At 24.7% G+C, this 23,050-nt stretch overlaps 3 protein-coding genes across 3 annotated transcripts; 2 read left to right on the plus strand and 1 right to left on the minus strand.

The window, feature by feature from the left end:
- The first annotated feature begins 6,179 nt into the window (after positions 1–6,179).
- On the plus strand, positions 6,180–9,001 carry LOC112601553 (mpv17-like protein 2). Its single transcript, XM_025349243.1, has 5 exons — positions 6,180–6,495; positions 7,609–7,847; positions 8,530–8,658; positions 8,739–8,836; positions 8,919–9,001. The coding sequence occupies exons 1-4, from the start codon at positions 6,315–6,317 to the stop codon at positions 8,790–8,792; spliced, it is 603 nt and encodes a 200-aa protein (XP_025205028.1). The 5' UTR covers positions 6,180–6,314; the 3' UTR covers positions 8,793–8,836; positions 8,919–9,001.
- On the minus strand, positions 8,874–12,584 carry LOC112601551 (E3 ubiquitin-protein ligase TRIM23-like). Its single transcript, XM_025349241.1, has 8 exons — positions 12,279–12,584; positions 11,723–12,019; positions 11,363–11,647; positions 10,354–10,462; positions 9,782–10,194; positions 9,487–9,726; positions 9,191–9,316; positions 8,874–9,124 (listed from the first exon to the last, which is right to left on the minus strand). Exons 1-8 carry the CDS (start codon positions 12,348–12,350, stop codon positions 8,942–8,944), a joined length of 1,725 nt encoding a protein of 574 aa, XP_025205026.1. The 5' UTR covers positions 12,351–12,584; the 3' UTR covers positions 8,874–8,941.
- A 3,400-nt stretch (positions 12,585–15,984) lies between these two features.
- Positions 15,985–22,980, plus strand: LOC112601470 (pre-mRNA-processing factor 39-like). The gene is made up of 9 exons (XM_025349111.1): positions 15,985–16,116; positions 16,194–16,304; positions 17,952–18,038; positions 18,406–18,600; positions 18,664–18,793; positions 21,073–21,194; positions 21,274–21,393; positions 21,472–21,597; positions 22,819–22,980. Exons 2-9 carry the CDS (start codon positions 16,197–16,199, stop codon positions 22,957–22,959), a joined length of 1,029 nt encoding a protein of 342 aa, XP_025204896.1. The 5' UTR covers positions 15,985–16,116; positions 16,194–16,196; the 3' UTR covers positions 22,960–22,980.
- Positions 22,981–23,050: the final 70 nt, after the last annotated feature.

The raw sequence follows: 23,050 nt of genomic DNA on the forward strand, positions 1-23,050 counted from the left end.
GTATTTCTTAACCAAACATATATAGAATATGAAATTTAATTTGGTATATATTTTAGCATTATTTTTAGGGCAAATTTAAGATTTTTTAAATGTTAAATTTTATTTTTATGCTTTTTTCAAGACTAAACAAATTATGAAATACAAAATAAATAGTAATTGTGTAAAATGTATATAATAATTAATAATAATTATATAAATATAAGCGGACTAGATGATAACAGTGATAACTTGTGTACCTAGCTATATAATATGGATTATAATTTATAATACAGAGTTGCAGAAAAATTCGAGGATTATAATATTTCAAAAAAATGTATGTATGTACTTGTTTTATTTTCATACAGAAAATATATTTATATTAAACATTGAGTTGTATTGTTTTATTCAAAAACAAAACTAATAAGTAGTACTTATAGATTTAAGGGAATACAAAAATAAGTTAAAACTTACAAACTATGATCTGCACACTTTGTTCTTACACCAATGGGTACAGTCAGTTTGTGTATTTAAAAGTGTAATAAATAATCCTTAAAATCAATTATTGTTAACAAAAAAATGAAAATAAGGAATGGTCCATTTCAATAATTTATAAGCCTATTTCTTCTTATTTTAGTTCGATATAATAAAAAAAAATGAAAACAACTTATTTATCCAAACTCACATTTGGATAATATTTCTGTATTTCTATCTATTAGTTTCCTTTCAATCTATTTTTTATAATTTATATGCTGTATATATTATATACACCTATAGACTTTAATAGATACGTGGTTGTTGATGACGGAACTGGGTGGGGACTAAACCGACATCTTATATAATAACCTATAAACTATGGAAATATTATAAAGGTACATAAACCAGTTAATTAAAATTATTTTAATATATAGGCTATACTTCATTCATTTAAATAATAATGCTTATGAAAAAATAGAGCCGGTGCTTTAGCTTTTTCAAATATAAGTTTATATAGTTTCGCTTATATTGTATATTTGGCGTTTATAGATATCTTTATACATACGTGGTCACGTCTAACAGGTTTATATTTATATCATTTTAATTATATAATATATGTATATGTATACATAAATAATATATCATAGAATACGTATATATATGTTTACATATTATATTATTACATGACCTTAGATAATAAATATATATCTAAGTATCTAATTTAACGTACGAAGCCATAATAAACATATTATATGACTATAATATATATTGTGACTATGTTTACTATATATTATATCTATATAATAGGCTATATTTATGTACGCTATATTGTAGTAACACTAGTAACTATAAATAATTTAATATTAGTATTACTGACTACTGTATACGATTCTACTGCAGACTACTTACTAGTGACCATAGCAGTGACAACTACAACAAATTGATTGAACTGCTACAATTACGCACTTTCAAATAAACGGTATTTAATGAGACATGAATTGTGAGTGCTGTGAATATGTGCAATAATCGTTTACAAAAAAAATATTTGAAATTAAATTAACGATTTTTTTTTTCACAAGAAGATTATGCGGTTAATGTAATGAAGTTAAAAAACTTTTACATTATAAACAAAATCATTTTCAATATTTCAAACAACTTTTTTTTGCTTTCCAAGTTCTGACCCACTACGATTTTGAGTTGTCCATCCTTGATACATACCTAAGCCTAAAATCCTCTCTCCTCCTCCCGTTCAAAAACTCTGGCTACGCTAGTGAGTACAGTTGGCTATACAAGTTTAATTTATAAGTAATTATTGATATAATAAATATTTTTACGTGCTTTTAATGATAAAATATTCAACTAAATTATGAAATAATAAAAATTATCTGATATGTAAAATACTCAACTATATTCATAAGTGATTTAAAAAAAAATTATACAACTAATGATGTGAAGTCTTTGCAACTTTAGCTGGCATAATGTATACTAAATAAACACTTAATGCCTATTTACCTTACTATAAAGTATTATTAATTCTTTCTAATGTGTAGGTAAAGGTAATAGGTATTGCATAAATAAAAAGGTACGGCATATGGGTTATGCTATTATAGACTATAGTATTATACCTACATAAACGTAAATTATCTAATAAAATAAAAGATAATATATAAAATAAACAGTGGTGGATCTAGAATTTTTTTATGGTGAATGCTATTTTGTTAATAATAATAGTCCTAAATTACTTATTATGTACAATTTGTGCGTGGTCGCCGACCGGTGTTAGCAACTCCTCGGTGCGGGGCGCGCGTTCTGGTAGCCTGTACCAAAAATTTGCCACTCGGCGAATTATTAGTAATTACTAATTTTTAATAAAAATACGCGAAACGGTGGGTGCTTCAGCTCCCAAGCACCCCCCCCCCCTAAATTCGCCACAAAAAAATAAATAACATATTAATGTATTTACTTAAAATAATATGCATATAATATAAATAGAACAACAATTTAATACCAATTATTATAATATTTAAACGAATGACAATGTGTCGGTGCTTATAATAAATTGTTTTTTTTTTTTTTTTTTTTTTTTTATTTAAAATTTTTTAAATTTAAAATCGTCCCATTTAATCGACAGGTATGTGTATTCACTTCCCCGTTTAAAATGAAAAACGGGGAAGTGAATATAGAGCTTTTAAAAAACTAAAACTATATGCAATTTTCGTATGATATCTAATATCTATATCATTTAAATACTACAATTTTTTGATAATTTTGTAAACAAATAGGTATATGTATGTATAAAAACAATAGATACAATTTAGTAATAAATAACAACAGGTTGGAACTTGAAAGGACAATATTATAGAACAATTAAAGGTATTTCATTATTTGGTAAAACGTAATTGTTTGTTTTATGTTGGTAATGCTATTTGCATACAACAGATGGTGCGTAGAATTTTAACCGTGAATCATGATGTACCAACATAGGTATGATACTATGATAGTATACGTGTACCTATGTGTGTTGCATAATATAGAATAACTTCAACAGTAAACGTAAATTAAATTAATTACCCATGTTTGGAATGTTTAGAAGTAGATTATGGAAGTTATACAAATACTCTAACATGAAATAAAACTGTAAATATTAATTAAGTAAATGTCTAAGGTACAATATTATAAAAAATGATCAGAAAAAATATTATACATGCAATCAAAAATAAAATAGTGATAAGAGAGGAAAAATACTTTTACCAATATATATTATATTAAAATTTATTGTAGCAGGTAGTGCTCTATAAAAAAAGCGCATATTCTAATCTTTAATATTATAATAGGTAACGATCAACTGACAACTGACACTATTTTTGAAGCCTTTAACAGGGGTTTTATCGATTCCGCCGTTTTAATATCAATTCCACCTGATATTTGTCTATATTAATTCCGCAGAATTTTTGTTTATGTTGGTTATATAAATTATATTTTTTAATTAACAGAATAGATTATAGTAAATAAAAAAATTTCAAAAAATAATTTATTATCGTCTATACAACGAAAAATATAGTAAACATATTATGGAGAAAAAAACAACTATGTACAAATTGAAGTTGATTTATTTTTTTTAAATAGTGGTTTTATAGTTAATTTTCTTATTTGAATAATCGTCAAAAATTGTTGTTATATATATTTTTTTTTATTTTTTTATTTCAAATAGTACCAATGTACTTACATCTAATAAAATATTAACATAAATGTATATGTAAGCATTTTACATTTTGCTATTATTAAAGTAAATAATTTACAAATATTCAGTGAATTGATAGCCAGCGGAATCTATTTGTAAAAAAGTTTAGTGGAGTCAATAATCAGCGAAATCAATATGTAAAACAACTTGGCGGAGTTAATATGCCACACAATCGATAGATTTCTTACAGAAAAAAAAAGATCATTTCGGTGAAATCGATATACGTCCCTTATAACATAGCTTAATACAATTTACATGTCTGTGCAGTATCTATAATTTGCTAAAAGAACTGTAAGTTCAGTGGTAATTTAAATAGGAAGTGCAGGAAATCTGGATGGGCCCAAGGCTGTCCCTTTCCAGTCCAATGTGTAAATATGTAGGTAGTAAAAGTAATTATTCTAATAGTTATCAGCCATTACTATCACTTACCATAATATTTATCAAAACATAAAAAATGTATTATAAATTATTTTAATAGGGATGAATTATTGATTATTTAGCCCACAAAATTATTTCTCATATAATCATGAATATTTAACGGATAAAACGTGAGATATATTAATACTTAAAGCAAAATGTTTTTCTCCCCCAAAAGAACATAATATCAAAAACTACCCTATTGCCTACATTTAAAACTAAAATCAATTATGAGTATTAACATTCTAATTTAAGCTTAATGACACTATTTATATAAGTAAGAAAAATAAAAATAATAAAATATTTACCTCCACGTATATGTTGTTTGTAAATAAAATACATCCACAGACCTAAATAAATAGCAACTAGTTAGAAATAATAGAAATGTCTTAAAAATAAAAATTGTAATTAGAGTTGAACCAATGGGTTTTTTCCTCAACACGATGATATTCGTGTAATTTTAATCTTGTATGTAATTGCTTATATATTATATAAATCAAATTTACTTATTGCTATAGTTAAGTACAGATTTTAAAATTTTTTATAAATAAAAAAAAGAAATAAAAGTATGTCATTAGTAAGTATCGTAATATCATTGATAATAAATAGTTATTTAGAAAATAAATTGATTATAAACATAGTATAATCATAATAGTAGTATGTCTATAGCCGTATGAGTAATGAGTAAATATAAAAATAAAATTATTTCAAATCAAATAAAGATACATGAATTTAAAATAGTAAATATTGTCAACTATTTTATTGAACAATTATATATTTATATAAAAGCATAAAATCAATAATAGCAGGTAGGTAATTTAATCATCATGTCATTATTCATTATTTAATATGTATTAAATATAAACAACAATTATTAATATAGACATTAGTCATCAGCTGTCTGATGACTCTGATGTATACCTTTATAATCTACTGTATATGTATACGTAACAATATTAAATACTATTAAGTAACTCATTACTTGTAAACAAAATGTAAAAAGATTACTTATATTCTATATAATAAAATTGTAAATTTATCACTATAATATACGATTTATGACCTATTTATTAGAACAAACTAATAATTTAATTTTTTACAACTACCCACACTACATTATGAAACAACTAGAGATATATATTGTAATTATTTTTTAAATGTTTGATTTTCATTGATTTTATACTAGAATACTAGATCATTATTAAAAAGTACCTAAATATTACAATAAAGAAAGAATAAATTTTTATATTTACGTCTCAATTGATGGGTATAATTATTTATAATAAGGGACCTTATGTAGTTAGGTACCTAAACGAGTACAATATAGTACCTAGTCTTTAAAAAATCATTTGTTGTCTTTTCCGAAATTCAATTATTCTCCCGTTATACACTTATACCATATATGTATAACGTCTTAAATTATGATTGTACATTTGTATTATAATTTGATTTTTGATTTTTCCAGCACTTCCCCTTCTAAAACTGTAAATAGGTACACATTTTGTGCATATGCTTAGACCTATTTCTATTTAGTGACTTATATATTATAATTATTATATACACAATAACTAATTACTATTAATTGAAATTAGTGGACTATAACTTACATATTAAAAAAAAAATGATTAATCCCAAAATAAATTACAAATTATAACAAGAAAACTATGAAAAAATTGTTTGCAAGTACCTACTTACCTACTACTATACTTAGTACCTATTGCCTATTTTCCTATAATAGTTTTAACGATTAACCAACAAAATAAATTGTAGTTTTAAAATTAGACGTGTGTTCATTTTTTATTTTTCGTTGGCTACCTATATGTTCGAAGTTAAAAAACCGTGATCAAACACAAAGCTTCAAAGGTATGACAATTAACATATAGAACAACACGTCGATTTCAATATGCTGCAGAGGTTTTTATATCTACGTGGTATTTACTATTTTATTATTCAAAATTACCGGCATTTAGCCAAGATTGTTTAATAATGTACATACAAAATGAAAAACTACTTAAAAATAATAAACCTTGTAGTATACCTACTACTGCGGACCACAGTATATACTATTAATTCATCGATAGTCGATAAACCAAAATTCGCGTGTAGATCGGAACATTTTTCATTTTGTCTCCTGTCGTTTTTTCAACCGAACACACTTCCCGGTATAAAATATTTTAAATAAACTAATATTACATTCATAATAATGTCTACGGGGAGGAAAATTTGGACGGTAATGACACGGACGGCGGTGTACGTGTTTAACAAATATCACTTCTCCGTCAATACGTTCAGCGGATCTGCAATGATGTGTATTGGTGACGTCGCGCAACAGAGCGTAGAACGTTATCACGGGTTGTCCGAGGGTTACGACTGGTCAAGAACCGGCAAGTACCTATGCATACCTATGATCGAAAATTATTGTCAATATTTTGGAGGGAGGAGGGCTAGCAAAATTATTGTTGGTTATTTCATATGGATCTAGGAAAAAAGCCCTGCGAGTTGCAGGGCACTGACTTTTAGATAGGTATTATTAGCATGGGGTTAAATAAAAAACTTAAACCACTGTAAAGGAAATCTCGATCCTCTTAATTGGCTTCAGTTAAAACTTAAAAAAAAAATGTTTATGAAAATATAATGTTTTTTTAATTAAATTTATTATATTAAATTTTATTTACAAAAATATTATCTAAAATTATAATCATTTTAATCCAAAAGTATTTTTTCTTGTCGAGCACTTATTGATAAACATATTTTTAATCTTGCATAAGTCCAAAGATACTTACACAAAAGCATTATACTTTTTTATGTTTTACCCATAGACATAATAAGATATCTTATTATGTCTATGGTTTTACCTTTGTTATAATTGAAGTACGGGGGCGATGCTCCCCTTAAAATCAAAGTACGCCAGTAATTGCCCCCCTCCCCCCGTTAATTCGGTGCTTATGCCTGTGACCTGCAATAGAAAAAAACCCTTAGTAATAGTAAATAATAGTTAGATATATAAATTAAGTTACAACTAAAGCTAAAATTTGAATAAAAGCATATCATGTATTGTCTATTATCATATTAAGACAAAAGTAATTAAGTACTACAATTTAAAAAAAAAAACAGACAAATAATTTAAGAAATCTGTACAAATTAAAAATGATTCAATAGCATTTTTTACCAACATTATATCTTATAGCTACACATTAATTATCTATATAATATGCAAGAAATATAATAATAGTATTAGTATAGCTGAAATTTACATTCTTCATTGTTTGTCGTGCATATTTCTTTTTCTGGTTGGGGCAGATTTCTAAGGATTTTTATTTCCTCAGAAATTCTTAAAAATCGTAAAAATGTTGGAAAATCTAAATTATTAAGTGAATAAGTTCTTTTCTCCCTTCATCTTTATAAGCTGATAACAATTTGTAATTAGGTGTTTTCGAAGAGATTTTAATGAATAATGAGTGTACCGTTTATGTTGATATGCTTCCGAACGTGTTTAGCGCGAATTGCTGTGATAGGTAGCATTCTGGGATCGGTACAGCATATCTTTTATCGATCACTGGACAACCGATATCCATCCAGGGACCTACTTACGATATCCAAAAAGTTATTCATCGATCAAACGTTGTGCACACCACTTATAATCGCCTTGTTCATCTATGGGCTTGGTTTCCTGGAACACAAGACTTTGGACAAAATCAATGAAGAATTTAAAGACAAATGTGCAATGATATTTTTGGTAAGCTACAATTGTTGCCTAGTCACAGTGAATATAAATTTAAATTTATTAAGTCCCCTACATTGATTTCAAAATAATATATTATTCTAGAAAGGTTTCCGATCAATAATAAATTAAATTATTAATGGGATAACATTTAATGGAAATAATTATATTTTGTTTTGTGCAAACTGTTTGAAGATAAATTTTGTTAATAATTTCTATAACCATTAGATATAAGTACTATCAATACTATAACAAGAAATGCATTCTAATTAAAAAATTATACTTTATTTAAAATATAAATAAATATTATCATAACATATTATTGATTAAAAATAAGTATAAATAATATTATGTTGAATGTTTTTATTTAGAAATGCATATGTTTTTTATGTTAATTTAAGTTACACTACTTATTTGGCTAACATTCAAATATAGTACTAAAATAGTTGTTAACATTGTAGTCCCATAGTAAAAATAAGTGCCAATGATTTTTTTTTACACAATAAATTAGTCAAACATTTATTTACCAACTATTAGTAAATAGTAATTAAAACTTTTAAAATTTATAATTAAAATAATTACTTTTAAAATTTGAATTGTTATTTACTTATAAAATAACTTTTGTTTATAATTAATAAATATCTTTCTTAAATTTCTATTAGTATAAATTAATTGTATAATTATTGGATACTTTTAGGTTGACTGTGCTGTTTTTGTTCCAACACAATACATTAATTTCAAATTTTTAGATCCAAAATATAGACTTCTATTTACAAACATGGTTTCTATTATGTATGATACTTTTCTCTCTTATATTAAGTATACAGTAAGTAGTTTTTTGGTTTCAAATAGTATTCAACTTACATGGCAATAATATTCAGAAGAATATTTTTAAATAATTTTCAGCACGATATTCTCAAATCAATGGAAAGACAAAATAACAATAACATTAAAAATTGAAAAGTATAGGAACAATCTCAACAAAAAATAAAACATATTTTCAGGTATAATTTAAATACTTGTATTAAAAACTAAGGAGAATAAATAGTTGATGTATGTAATTTAAAGCAAATCATATGATTTTAGAAATATATTTTTTAAACATCATGTTATAAGTTGAGATCATGGACACCAGAAGCAACCAGTTGTCTAGCAAGCCAATCAAGTCCATCATGAAGACCAGCACCACTTTGTGCGTCACAAGCTTGTATATGCCAACTACGCCCACAGCACAATTTATACAAGCCAAATAATTCTGTAATAGTTTCAATAGTAACACATCCATGAATATCCTTAAAAAAGCAGAACAAAAAAGTTTTATAATTAATAAATTAATTTGAAGAAAAATAATATCATACTTGTTTGTTGGCTAAAATTAATAATGCAGCATCTTTCAATTCTTTTTCTGTCATCAGCTTAGATAACTCGTTAGATGATTCTAATAATCTTTGTTGGTCACTGGAGTCAATTACAAAAACAACTGCCTAAACAACACAGTTACTGATATTAGAATATTTACAAGTCAATACTCTGGAGTCAATGTATATTTTATATTTAATTATGCAAAACATTTTTGATAGCATCATTATTGATGTTGTATGATGTATTATAACTTATTAATTTAAAAATAAAATTGTATCTTAATAAATCGAACCTGTGTATTGAGATAGTAATGTTTCCACAATGGTCTCAATTTAGGTTGTCCACCGACATCCCATATTGTAAACTTCATATTTTTATAATCAACTGTTTCTACATTAAATCCAAGAGTGGGAATCATAGTCATAAATTCATTTTGTTTCAATTTAAAAAGTACACTAGTTTTTCCTGCTCCATCTAATCCTAAAGTTACAACACGAATTTCCATTTTTGGTCCAATATGCACTCTATTATCCTACAACGATTAAACAATTAATTGAAATTATAAATTATAAGTTTTAAGTACTCACTTTTGTAAAAGTTATAGGTATACTGGGATCAGGTTGTAATTGTTCTGGACCAAGTTCAGTAAACATCTGTTTATGTTTTTCAATTACATTTAGAGCCTGATTAATATCTGCACTAGCAGATATTACACGGAAATCATCCTGCCGAACAGCTTGCTCACATTGCACACATATAACAGCCACTTGTGATAACGATGATGCTAAATCTTCTTGCAAGCTTCTCAGTGAGCCTAATCTTTCTCTTACATGTGTATCAACAGCACTTAAGGCAGCAGCTTCTTGTACTTGTAATGTTTCGCGTAAATGTTGGAAATATAATTGAACTCTAGCACGAGCTAAAGAACACGTACCAGGATTACTTTCTTCATCAACTAAGCCATTTGAATCTAAACCTTCTAAACGTAACATTACTTGATCTGAAAAATTGTATTATTTATAATATTAATAACAAATAATTTAAATTGATTAAAATTATAATGATTAATATTGCAACGATTCTTATTTATTACAAATTTGAAGTCAATTTGTTTAAATAGTTCTTTGTTACTAATATGAACAATATTACAGGCGCTTACCTAATCTTTGAATAGTGTCATTCATTTCTTCCATTAAATTACGCATCAAAGGTCCAGCACTTTTTACTTTTGATCGTATATTTTCTGCTTCAGTTTCTACTAAGGTATGCTGAAATATGTATAAGATGTACATATATAAAAGCATAAGAATTAATATTTGATCAAACATCATACATTTCTTAAAAGGAAGACAAAATCGTATGTGTTGTATCCAATTTACAAATGTATAGCATATTAAATTTGCATTCAGCAGAACCAATTTTTATTTTTATTAACTTTAAGAAAATGCCACACACATGTTATTTTTGTCTTACATACATACAACATAGTAAGTTTTTGTTCAGCAGAATCTATTTTAAGTTATTAGCTTTAGTATTAAAGTAAATTTACCTATAATTAAACTTAGAGGTAAGAATTTTATCTAGGCCACATCAAGGGCTTTTATTGATATTCTAATTTTAAACTAAAATTTAAGCTATAGCTATGTAAAATATTAAAACTTTAAAATTCTAATAACTCATTTTAAATTTATAATATCAATAAAAGCCTATGTGATGGCCTAGATAAAATTCTTACCTTTAAGTTTGATAATAGGTAAATTTACTCAAATATTAAAGCTAACAACACAAAATAGATTCTGCTTAGTGAAAATTTGGTATGTTGTATGTCTATAAGAGAAAGATAATACATGCGGGTGTGGCGTCCTAATATTAAAATGAATAGACTATTTATCAAATTTAATAGTTGAAATACTATAAAAGTGCATCAAAGGTTATTTTTTTTAAATTTTAAAAATAATAAACATTTTAAAATTGTAACATTTAATATAGTTATAATTTTAAATTTGATTTTAGGTCAATTAACTTTTAAATATAAATTTATTATACTTAAAAAAAACTAATATTAAAGTTAACAACATACAATTGGTATTCCTGAACGCAAATTAATTGCTATGTTGTATGTTAGTAAGATAAAGATAAAACATGCAGATTTGGTATCTTCTTAATACCTTATGATTTTTATGTGTCCCATAATCTTTACACACAAAACACATTAAGGGAGGTGATGGTTGATGGCAATTATCTTGCAAGCAAGTAAACTCGGCTATATGAGATGGATGTAATGGACATCGAGGTCTTTCTTGTGGTTTTTCTGATAATGGAACTCGACGGTGTTTAGCTAATGTCCGTGTACTATGAGTTTGTTCAGAACAATAAAAACATAAATTTGTGCAACATATAGTGCAATAAAGAACTGCTATATGATTTTCATTTTCATCACAAATGATGTGCAACTATGAATTAAACAATTTACAAAAAATTATTAAAAATTTAAAGTTAATATATTTTTGCTTGTTACAGTATATTACTTGTTCTTCTTTTTCCATTGCTTCAGCATTTAAGTATGAGTTAATATTCATTTCTACTTTGTTGTTTCTTTGTAAACGTTCAAGCAATTCTAATAATGCAAAATTCTTTTTTAAACCCCAAACTCCTGAGGGTCCTATAGGAGTTGCTTGTCTATCAAATGGACATTGAAGTGAAGAACATTGTTGGTATAAACGTAACAAACATGAATGACATATTGTATGTCCACAATAGAGTAAACGTGGAACCTTGTCTCCTTGAAGAGTGAATACATCTTCACAAACACGACATTCCAAAACCTAAAAATAATAAAATATAAATAAAAATCATTATATTAAAAGAAAAAAAATAGGTACTTAACATTATGTACAAAATATATTCTATTTGTGATTTAAAAATACATAATTTTACATTCAGGTAATAAGACATCATGTAATGGGCATAAAACTAAATTAATATATTTTTATAACGACAAACAATTATATGTACAATATGTATGTCCTACAACTAAAAAAAATACTAAGAGAACGTATAAAGTAATAAACTATTAAATCTTACGTCTAATTTGTCTGGTATAGATGCTATTCGTCCAAACGAAAGTGAATTATAATCAAATGAATTACCACTCATTTTAATTCATTGAATCTGTACTTTAAGATGAGAATTATATAAATAATCAAAATCTACTACCCATTAATACAAGTCAAACTTCAAAAAAATTTATTATAAATTTTGTAGTATTAAACTATTAATGGTATGTTGTTTTTAACACAGACTAAGCGACTAAAGTGGTAAGATATCTTATAGTTCGTAGTTTTTAAATATTAATTACCCATTTACCCATCATAATTTAATGTAAATTGCGAAGAAATATTAAGATTATTAAGTTGAATTGTTGAATGTTGATAAAGTATTTATCAATCATGCTCAGCTGTTTGCTTTGTGTGATAACTGACTCGGACGATTATCGTTTGTGAATTGTAAGTATCTCTATTCTATATTTCTATGATCCTATATTCCTATAATTCTATAATCAATGCTACTATCCTAGTGAGTAGTGACTCATATATAGTTTCTAAATCAGTATTCTGTGCTAGATCTTATTATTCAATATTCTCATTAAATTTATAATACGCGGCAATATGCCAATTTTTTTAATACTGCAGATGACAGATTCATAATAAAATATTATTATACATATCTGTGGGAAAAGCTATTGTAACTTGTAAATACTAAACAATGTAGTAATGTACAATCGTGGTCAATTGATAATAAAAAAAGTGGAGAAGTGGGTACCTACTGCTCTGCACTATGCCACTATATTTAGTGTTTATTGGATCGCATTATTGACTTCAGGAACTAGGAAGTGTTAAATTTGAATTATATGGTAAAAGTATCGTAAATTTGAAAATGAAAAACGGTTCTTAACAAAAACTGACAGACCGTCGTATTAAATCAGCCTAGCAGGAGTTATGTTCCTATAAAAAAGAAAAAAAAATACCTTCCTATATTTCATTGCATGTTGCATGTTTTTGATAATGCTATTAAAGTAATGTATATAATAGATATTACGATTGTCTAATATTGATTTAAGTTAATTTTTGACGAAAACATTGCATTTATTATATTATTAATATTTAATTATTTTAATGGTTTACATTCATACTTCATAGAATATTATATTATTGTATAAAAATGAATACTTGTAATTTGTAATAATTAACTTTCGAGTCACTACCACCTCACTGTAAAATAGTTTGACTGGTATAATGTATAAATTAATAATATCATAAAATGTATTCTTATAATATTTTGAAAATTTCAATATTCCGTGTAATACCTAAAATTCATAGTATACGCAAAAGTCTTAACTTTTTAAGTCCTTGAAAATAATATTTTAAAATTATAACAAAATAATAAACATTGTTATTCATAATAGTTAAAATATGTAATTTTTAGAACTGCAGAAGCAGAACAGAAGTGCTTAGTTTCAGAAGAGTAAGCAATAGCGTCAGTAAGGCGATGGATTTAGTGGATAGTAGAGTGCTTATTACAAAAGCCGAATTGGGAATGAGGGATTACTTTTTTATCATTAATGAATTTCGATACCTATGCGTTTTGTAATTCATTTTTCGTAAAGTTTAGCAAAAAAGGGGAGAAGGCTTATTAGATGATATGAGGATGGAATTGTTCCGGGGTTTACCAGGTTTTGGAAATAAAATAATTACTGCCAATTTTCATTGGAGAGGGAAGTTCGAAGTATGATAGTCTATTCAATTACTTAAATAATTTTTTTATCGTGTAATATAAATTTTATATTTTAATATTTATTTATATAATACAAATTTTAAAACTATTCCGTGGATAAGGGTCCATAAAAAAAAGTGTTCTCGGTCCGTATCCGGACCGTGGCTTTTCAGTTGATGACCCCTATCATAGGATTATGGGAGGTGCTTCGCGTTGAAATCACCGCTGGTAATGAACGTGCGACCTAATGAAGATAAAAATTGTTCAAAATGGAGATGAGATAGTGAGATATACTTGGCCTAGGAGGATTCTATATTGCTGAAAAATTTGTAGGAATATGGTTTATTGAAATTGAAAAATGTGTTCCCTACTTGAATAGTGGGGAGTCCGGAGTTGAAAGCAAGGTAGTGTGTGGTGTTGAATTGTTTAAAATATTTACCTAATTGTTAAAAACAAAATTACACATTTTTACATACTGTTTATTAGTCATTGAGTAGACAATTTATGAATACCTAGCGTCTCTGGGTCGTAATCTTTGTAGTCAATTTTATTTAACATAATATTCCCAGGATAAACGGATATCGTTGACAAACACATTTATGTTTAAAGTATTTAAAATAATGAGCGTAGAAAAATAATATATCATGATGAACATGGTATGTATGAAAAATAATTTGGAAATTACCAGACAAGGTAAGTACGAATATAATATTATTTTATTTTTATTTTTCTGGCACCCCTAAAAAGTAATCGCCCCTAGAAAGTAGAAATTGCCTACCCTAGCCATTCACTACCTATAATACGACTATGTCCACTCTATGATGTCCACAGTCTATTTGCGGCGCATATAACGTGTGGCCCAAACGAAATTACCGCTTGTCGGACCTGTCGAGTGTCGACCACCTAGGTCTAACCGATCGCTCTTTAATTCTTGTTAGTTAATAGAATTTATTTCCATTAATATATGTATGATGAAAACCATAGACATATTATATGTCTATGATGAAAACATACTGTACGAGTTCTCTTCCAATTTAATGTTATAGACTATTATAGTACATAATAATTCATAATGTTGAAATATGCGTAGAAAAATAAATTAAATATAAATAAAAAATATCTAAATTATAATTTTTATTTGTTGATTTTAATAAAATATTTTAACAGTCAATTCTTATTTCTTATAAATTAGTGATTACACATTTACACCAGTTATTAGATGCAAATAATAGCAATAGAATCATTAGAATCTAAAAACATCCGTGGCATATTATGGTGTAATTATTGTAAACAGTGTTAAAAATAGATATTTGTCATGTCCGTCATTATATATATTTTGGGGAAATAACAATTAAATAATAAAAACGACATTTTAGTTTTATTTAAATATACAATAATATAATTATTTTTATGTTCTCCATCTACATTATTTCTGAGGTCAAAAACTAGTCGACATAGGTCAGATTATTACAATTTTATGAATTAAATCATTCAATCCAATATAGATTATCTACATTGACTAGATTTAAATAAATAAAACTTTAAGTAATAGAAATATTAATAGTAGAAATACATGAATAATTGAAAGATGAAAGATAATTAAGTCATGGAAAAGATGTATTTCTTGGAGAAAATATTGTGTTGTATACTTTCAAAATGGCGATTATTATCAATTTAATATTGCTCAGTTCTTATCAATGCACTATTTATGCTTTAAACGTTCACCAATTTAGTATTTAACACTAATTTTAACTTTTTAAGTTTTAGGTTCTTTTAAGTTTTAATTTTAAACTATTGGTGATTTTGCATCATAATATTCTTTCAATGTTTATAGCTTATAATTTTGTCGATATTAGCCCGTAGTTTACAAATGTACTTATAAGAAAATTTTACGAGCATTTACCGTATAGTGTCTACAGATTTAACTTTACATTTTATTACTTTTTAACTAAATAAAGAGTTAATTTACAATGCGAATTTGTAATAAAAATTGTGTATTATTATGAAGTATGTTTTGTTATAGTTTTCTGTATTAATATTTTCAATTTTGTAATTTAAGTGTCTTAGAGTACAAATACAATAATAATTATTAGCTTCCATCCTAACGAATCAGCATAATTTGAAAGAAGTAATAACACTTTACAAAATAGTAAGCTACAATTATAACAATTTATAACAATTTAAAAATTATTTAAGGATATTAAAGACTTATTTATAAATTTAAAGATAATGTCGTCAGACTCTGAAAAGACTAATCGTGCAAGGGAATCTGATTCAGTTTATGATGAATTAGAAAAACTAATTTCTTCTGTGGATGCTGATGAAAAAGAATTAAAGGTTTGTAATTAACATCTATTTACTACTTGTATATTTTTTTTTATGTTTAAATTAATAATAAATATATTTTGAACTTAAGATTTGATTATTCTTTATTATACTTCAGCTGTTGCTCATACCTTTTAATAAAATTAAACTATTTAAAGACTTTGGTCAATGATCATTGCTTGAATTATTGAAAACATTAGGTTATACGCTTTTTATTTAATTCGACTTATTCAACTATGTTAGTAGTAAACTAATAGTAAATTATTTTATAATTTTAATCAAACTAAATTTATTTTCATATTTTATCTGTGAAAAAGTGTATCATGATTTTTTAGAATAATAAAATTATACATATTATATCAATACATTATTTAAATTAGTGTATTTAGAATTTGAATAATCAATTAGGGTGAATATTTATACATTTCAAAGTTATGTTTATGTCAATGTAATTTTCTTAAAAAATAGTCATTTGAAGAGTAACACCTTTATTTATTACTTGTTTCTATTATATTTACTACCCATAAAACTATTCCATGCTATTGTTTAATATTTTTTGTTACTTTAAATTGACCAATATAAATATAAGAGATAACTTGTTAGCCATATGTTACTTTTGTTATTCATTTTTTGTGATATACTATTAAAGAGGTGAATTTCTCTGTTATATTGTTGATTTGAAAATCATACTTACGCTCTCTTAGTTTTGTTCAGAATAAACATATGAATTATATTTTATATACAGTTTGATTACACCTTTTTTAAAAAATAGCAAATTAATCTTTATGCGCATTTTCAAATTCAGTACTATTGTAATGTTAGATTTCTATTTTAAAACACAATATATTAATATATATCCATAGGTATGATTATAGATTGTTAATTGAATTAATAAATTATTTTAAAGTAAATCAATAAATTCATTGTTAAATTATTTAATATAAAATCTATTCATATAATAACTGAGAAAACTACTGAATAGATTTGACTAAAATTTTTTATTGTTATACCTGACAGTCTGCTGAAAGTTTTAGTACCAATATTGTTAATAAAAAATAATTATAAAGTTCTTGAAAAATTAAAAAAAAGCTAATTTTTGGGGCCTTTTTTCGAGATCAGCAAAAGAACAGGCTTTTTTATTGTCTCATTTTGTGACAATACTATTTAATTTTTTCCAAAAATTGTACCAAATATTTTCTTAAATATCACCACATCGTCCATTTTTTAATTTTTTTTCTCTCTAATGGGTGAGGGAAGGAGGATTGTATTATAGTAACTGGGGACTCATATCATTTAATGATTTTGATTTCAACAGGAGATTAAACAAAAAAACGTTATATACTCAGAAGTTTTATAAAAAATTTTTATCAACAACAGATTAATTAGCATTTCTTTTGTATCTGTATTAATTTTTATAAAAATATATTTATCATTAATACTGTTAGAAACATTTTAATTCATTTTCACTAACTATTTTTATATTTACTTACCAATCACATTAAACTATAAAATTTGAATAAAAAATTCTACATATCATCCGAAGGCAAAATAAACAACTAATCTTAGGCAAAGCCATGATGGGTCGGCTAGTTAAATATATATTTATATATATATTGTATTGAATTACCTATTTTATTCTATTTTGTATTTAATAAATAGATTAAAATGGAAAAAAAAATATCAAATGGAAATGAGAACAAATCAAAAGAGTCAAATGGTTTAGCTGATCTTAAAAACGAAATTGAGGTAATTTTCTACACTGAGTTATGTATATTGGTTTTAAATTTAAAAAATACTATATTTTTCATTTGTAACATTTAACTAGTGTTATTGTATTTTTAGTTAGATTTAAACCTGAAACGTATATGTAATTTTAATTTATTGAAGTCATTACCTAGTTTAGCTATTATTAAATATAATGATTTATATAAATTCAAAATATTATAATATTTATAATTAATAAAGTACTTAAGTATTCTATTAACTTAAAAGAATTATAATTAAGTATTTGTTGAAGTATTGGGTGTTTTAGATGTGCGCTTGATACAAAATTAGTATATGCATATTTTATAAAATATTTAAGTAAATTAAACTAATATATTAAATGTTTTAGTTTAAAAATAAAAATGAATTTGAAGATAATTCAGTAGCAATGAAAAATGAAAATGGAAATGAAGACAAAAAAAATAATGAAGATGACAACCATCTTGAGTCCAAAGATAGTCAAAATAATTCTGAAGATGGTAAAGAAGAACTAGAATTATCTGAAATGATTGTTTGTGACGAAGTAGCTGGTGATAGTGATGAAGTATGTTTATTTTTTATTATATTTTTTTTTATTAAAATATAATTACAATTAATATTTATGTAGGATGATAATAAAATAGAAGTTGAAACAACAATTGCTAATGATAAAGATAAGTATGAAAGAGATTCTAAAAAAATAAAAAAAGATTCAAAAGAAAAAGAAAGCAACAAGAAAAAATATGATAAGAAATCAGGTAATTTTTTTACCTCATGTATGTGTTTGTTGTTAAATTTTATTGCAGGTGAAGTAAAAATAAAAGTGATTTATAGGAGCTTAATGTGTTAATAGGATATGTAATTTTTTGTGAATAATAGCAATAATAATTTATGGCAAATTTTCTTGTTTTACTGCAATCTCTATTAAAATTATAAAATTTTTTAAAAATTGATCTCTCTAGTACCATCTATTATATCTGGTAGATTACAAGGCATAAATAATTTAACATTTATAAATAGATGAAATAGTTATTAAGTATTTTTAATTTTTTAAAAGCAATTTATGAACAATTATTTCATGTTATGAATTTATAACTACCCTGGTTATTGTATGGTACCTATTTGATTTTTAATGCCAATCATATTGTATATGTAATATGTATATATATTATATAGGCTTATTATAATGGTTAGATATATCATTAAAGAATTTACCTCTAATTTATGTTTAACCAGTAACTAATTCAGCTATTTTTTTAGACAAAGTTTAACTATCAGTATAGGTCTATGATAAATATATTTTTTTATTATTTTATTTAACTTATAATTAAATATAATATTACAGCTCTTGTTATTAATTAATATCAATAAATAATAGATTTAGCAATATATTTTTTGATCTTGACCAATATGTATAATGTTGTAATGTGGAGACTAGATACCCAAACATACTTGAGAGTTCATATGTTTGGCTCTTAAGCCTCCAACATCAATAAACTAGCCAATTTAATGATTATATTTAAATATTAAGTGAATTCTTTAAATTACTTTATAATTGACTAGTAACATTTAAATTATAAGCTATTAAAAAAAAAAAAGTTGCTTTGTTATATAGTAGATTTTAAGCTATTTAGTAGGTTGCTGTAATGGACTAATCAAATTTTAATTAAATGATGAAATACAATAATGATTATGTCTATAAAAAGGTAGGCCAGATAAATAATGGTTAATGTTAATAAATGGATATGACTATGCCATACATTAGGTAATGTTTAATATGCACACTTAAATGTTTTAAACTTAAATACAAGTTAATCTAAACTAAACAATCAATAAACTATGTACCTCTACTTTATTCTTATTATAAAAAAGGTAGGCAAGTGGGTACCACTCAACTATACAATAGATGTCAAATGGGTTACTATTATGGTTTTGTTAAATTTTAATTCAATGATAAATATTATTGTATACAAAAATTGATTCTGAGCAGAAACGGTCTGTTAACCCATATCATAAGTATGTAAATTTTCTGAAAATATTGCTTTTATGATATTATCAGTATTATTTAATTTTAATTTTAATATATATTTTTACCATCCTATATTAATGCATTTAACTCAAAAATTAATTTAATCTTTCTGTAAATACTGTAAAACAGTAAAAATAAATTCATCATATAAATAGTTAAAATTATCAAAAATATTGTGCATAATTTTATTAAATTCATAATTTTATAATATAGGTAAAAGTTTTAAGTTTCCGTAATAATTAACATTGTTATTATTTATCATTTAAATAAGTAATTTTGTCTAAATTTGAACTTTGTTTATAGAAAATAATTGTCTTTAAATATTTATTAGATTTGATGGTTTCAATAAAAATCACTTATGAAGAATATTGTATTTAATTTTCAAAACTTAGATATAAAACAAATTATTTTTATGAATTTCTAATTACAAAAAAAAAAAAAAAAATATGACACTAACTAGATTCAATTGACTACTAGAAATCATTCAAGTTTAAATTTCAAGTTTTTTAAATTGTGTCCCAAAAATGTGGTGATAGAAAAAAATAAAAAATATAAGTATATTATCGTAAAATAAATACATTCATTGTTTCACTGTAAATTTATAATATAAGTTGAATAATAATAATATTTCAAATTTACTAAGCATTTCATAGTCAATTTGGAGGTTTTATCTGTAAATTTTATCATTTGAATTAAATAATACCTTATTTTGTATTGTATTATTATTCATCACTTAATTATTATAATTTTTTTTTCCCACTATGAGCCCAGATAGGTAGCATCCAACGCGCCACGCCAAGCCACACTCACTTAATTATTATTAAATATTAATGTATACCATACACACAATTTAAGAATTATTTAATTTTTTTTTTTTTTAACTTAATACTTCTAAAGGACTAAAATTCATGTATAACACGAGAGTGTATTGAAAAGGGTTTATTACAATTTATTTTTCTTAAATTTTTGTTTTAAATATTTTGTTTATTTTAACTTTTTATTTTCTAGATTCTAAATCTAAAGATCGATCAAGAAAAGAAGATTCTAAAAGAGTTGACAAAAAACGTTCAAGAACACCAAGTAAAGATAGGTCAAGCAAAGATAGTTCATTGAAGAAAAGATCAAAAATTGTATGTCTATTATTTAATTAGATTGTTATTATATACTTTTGTACGATTTGTTAACATGAATATTAATTTATTTTATTAGAGTGATAAAGAAAAAGAATCCAAAAAACTTAGAGAACTTGATAAGTTTTGGCAAACTGTGCGTGATGATCCATCTGACTTTATTGGTTGGACCTACTTATTACAATATGTTGATGGAGCGGTACATTTATAAAGTTTATCTTTAAAATTCAATCAAGTTACTTATACAAATTCTATTATTTATTTTTATTGTTTTCAGAAAAATATTGAAGCAGCACGTGAAGCTTATGATGCCTTTTTAGATTTATATCCATATTGTTATGGTTACTGGAGAAAATATGCAGACTACGAAAGAAAAAATGGAACTAGAGAAAACTGTGAAAAAGTAAGTTCAACATTTTTTTTTTATCAATTGATTGGATATCAGATAATTTTAAATTTAATCTGAAAACAAATAACTGAAATGGTCAAAGAATGTTAAATATTGTTTGCGGGATACATAATTAAATATAAATTTAAAATATTGTTCTCATCAGTATTATTACTGCCAGTTAACAACAATATTATTTTGAATAATTTTGTATTATTCATTTTTTTATGCACGTTTGTGTTGTGATTGATAATACCACTAAGAATAAAAAAAGTACAACTAAGAAGAAGATCTAAGATCATATTGATTTTTAAATTTTAACTATTATTGTATAGTTGTATAATTACATGAATTACATGCATAGTATATGTTTTTTAAATGTATAAAATATATAAGATTAATGATTATAATAATAATTAATAAGTAAATATATCATATAGGATTGTTATTAGTAATTATTACATAAATGAATGTATCAATTTTTTTTTTTTTTTTTTTTAATGCAAAAATTGTCTTATTGTTTATTTATTTTAAACACCATAAAGAGAAGAGTATTCAAGATGCTCAAGCATTAATTTTTATGACCATAGATTGTTGGTAGTTAATAATTATTTAATTAACATTTAAATCTTTGAATTATATTATAATTACTGTTTGACACAATCAATTGTTTACCATTAAAATATGCATTTTTGATTGTTAATTATTGTAGTGGTAGTTATTTTATATAACTTATATTTTTAATATAACAATTGAGCATTGTAATAACTATTCAGTATGTTAATAAAGTTTGTATTCAAATTACAATTTTTATATTAATAATTGTGAAAGTTATTAAATTATAAATTCAAATTAAATATATATGTTTTTTTGATAAAAAAATGAAGATACAATTATGAAGTCAGCTGAAGTTTCTACATCTTAATATTAGTCTCAATGTGGTTATTATTTTCAAAAACGCCAACACTATTCAAATACACATTACACAAAACATATAAACCAAGCTAACAGTTTTTTAACATCATTTTAGTATTAATAATTTTGCTAATAAAATACTAAAGAGTTACTTGTTTTTTTTGTATTGTTTTTTTTATAATTATAGTTAATGTTTTTGTATAATATTCTCAACTTTTCAGGTGTTGTGATTGATTTTATCCTTTGTCCAAAATATATTTCCCTTTTAGTAAAAATTCTTCAAAGATTTCTTTATAACTATTTAACATGATTTTGGTCTAGATATTTCTCATCAGGTTGCTGCTGGATAAAGCACAAAACACTGCACGCTCCACCGTGGCCCAAAAAAGCACGAATTTCACTAAAAAGTGTGAAAATATTTTTTTAAATATCATTAATTTGTATACTGTATTTGTTAATTAAATAATATGGTGTGGTTTTAAATAATTATTAGGTGTAATACAAATAATTATGTATTAAGTTAATGTATTTTATATTATAATTAAGTAATTAA

This window comes from Melanaphis sacchari, unplaced genomic scaffold (assembly GCF_002803265.2).
Source record: "Melanaphis sacchari strain LSU unplaced genomic scaffold, SCAv2.0 Contig79_pilon_pilon, whole genome shotgun sequence".
Lineage (NCBI taxonomy): Eukaryota > Metazoa > Arthropoda > Insecta > Hemiptera > Aphididae > Melanaphis > Melanaphis sacchari.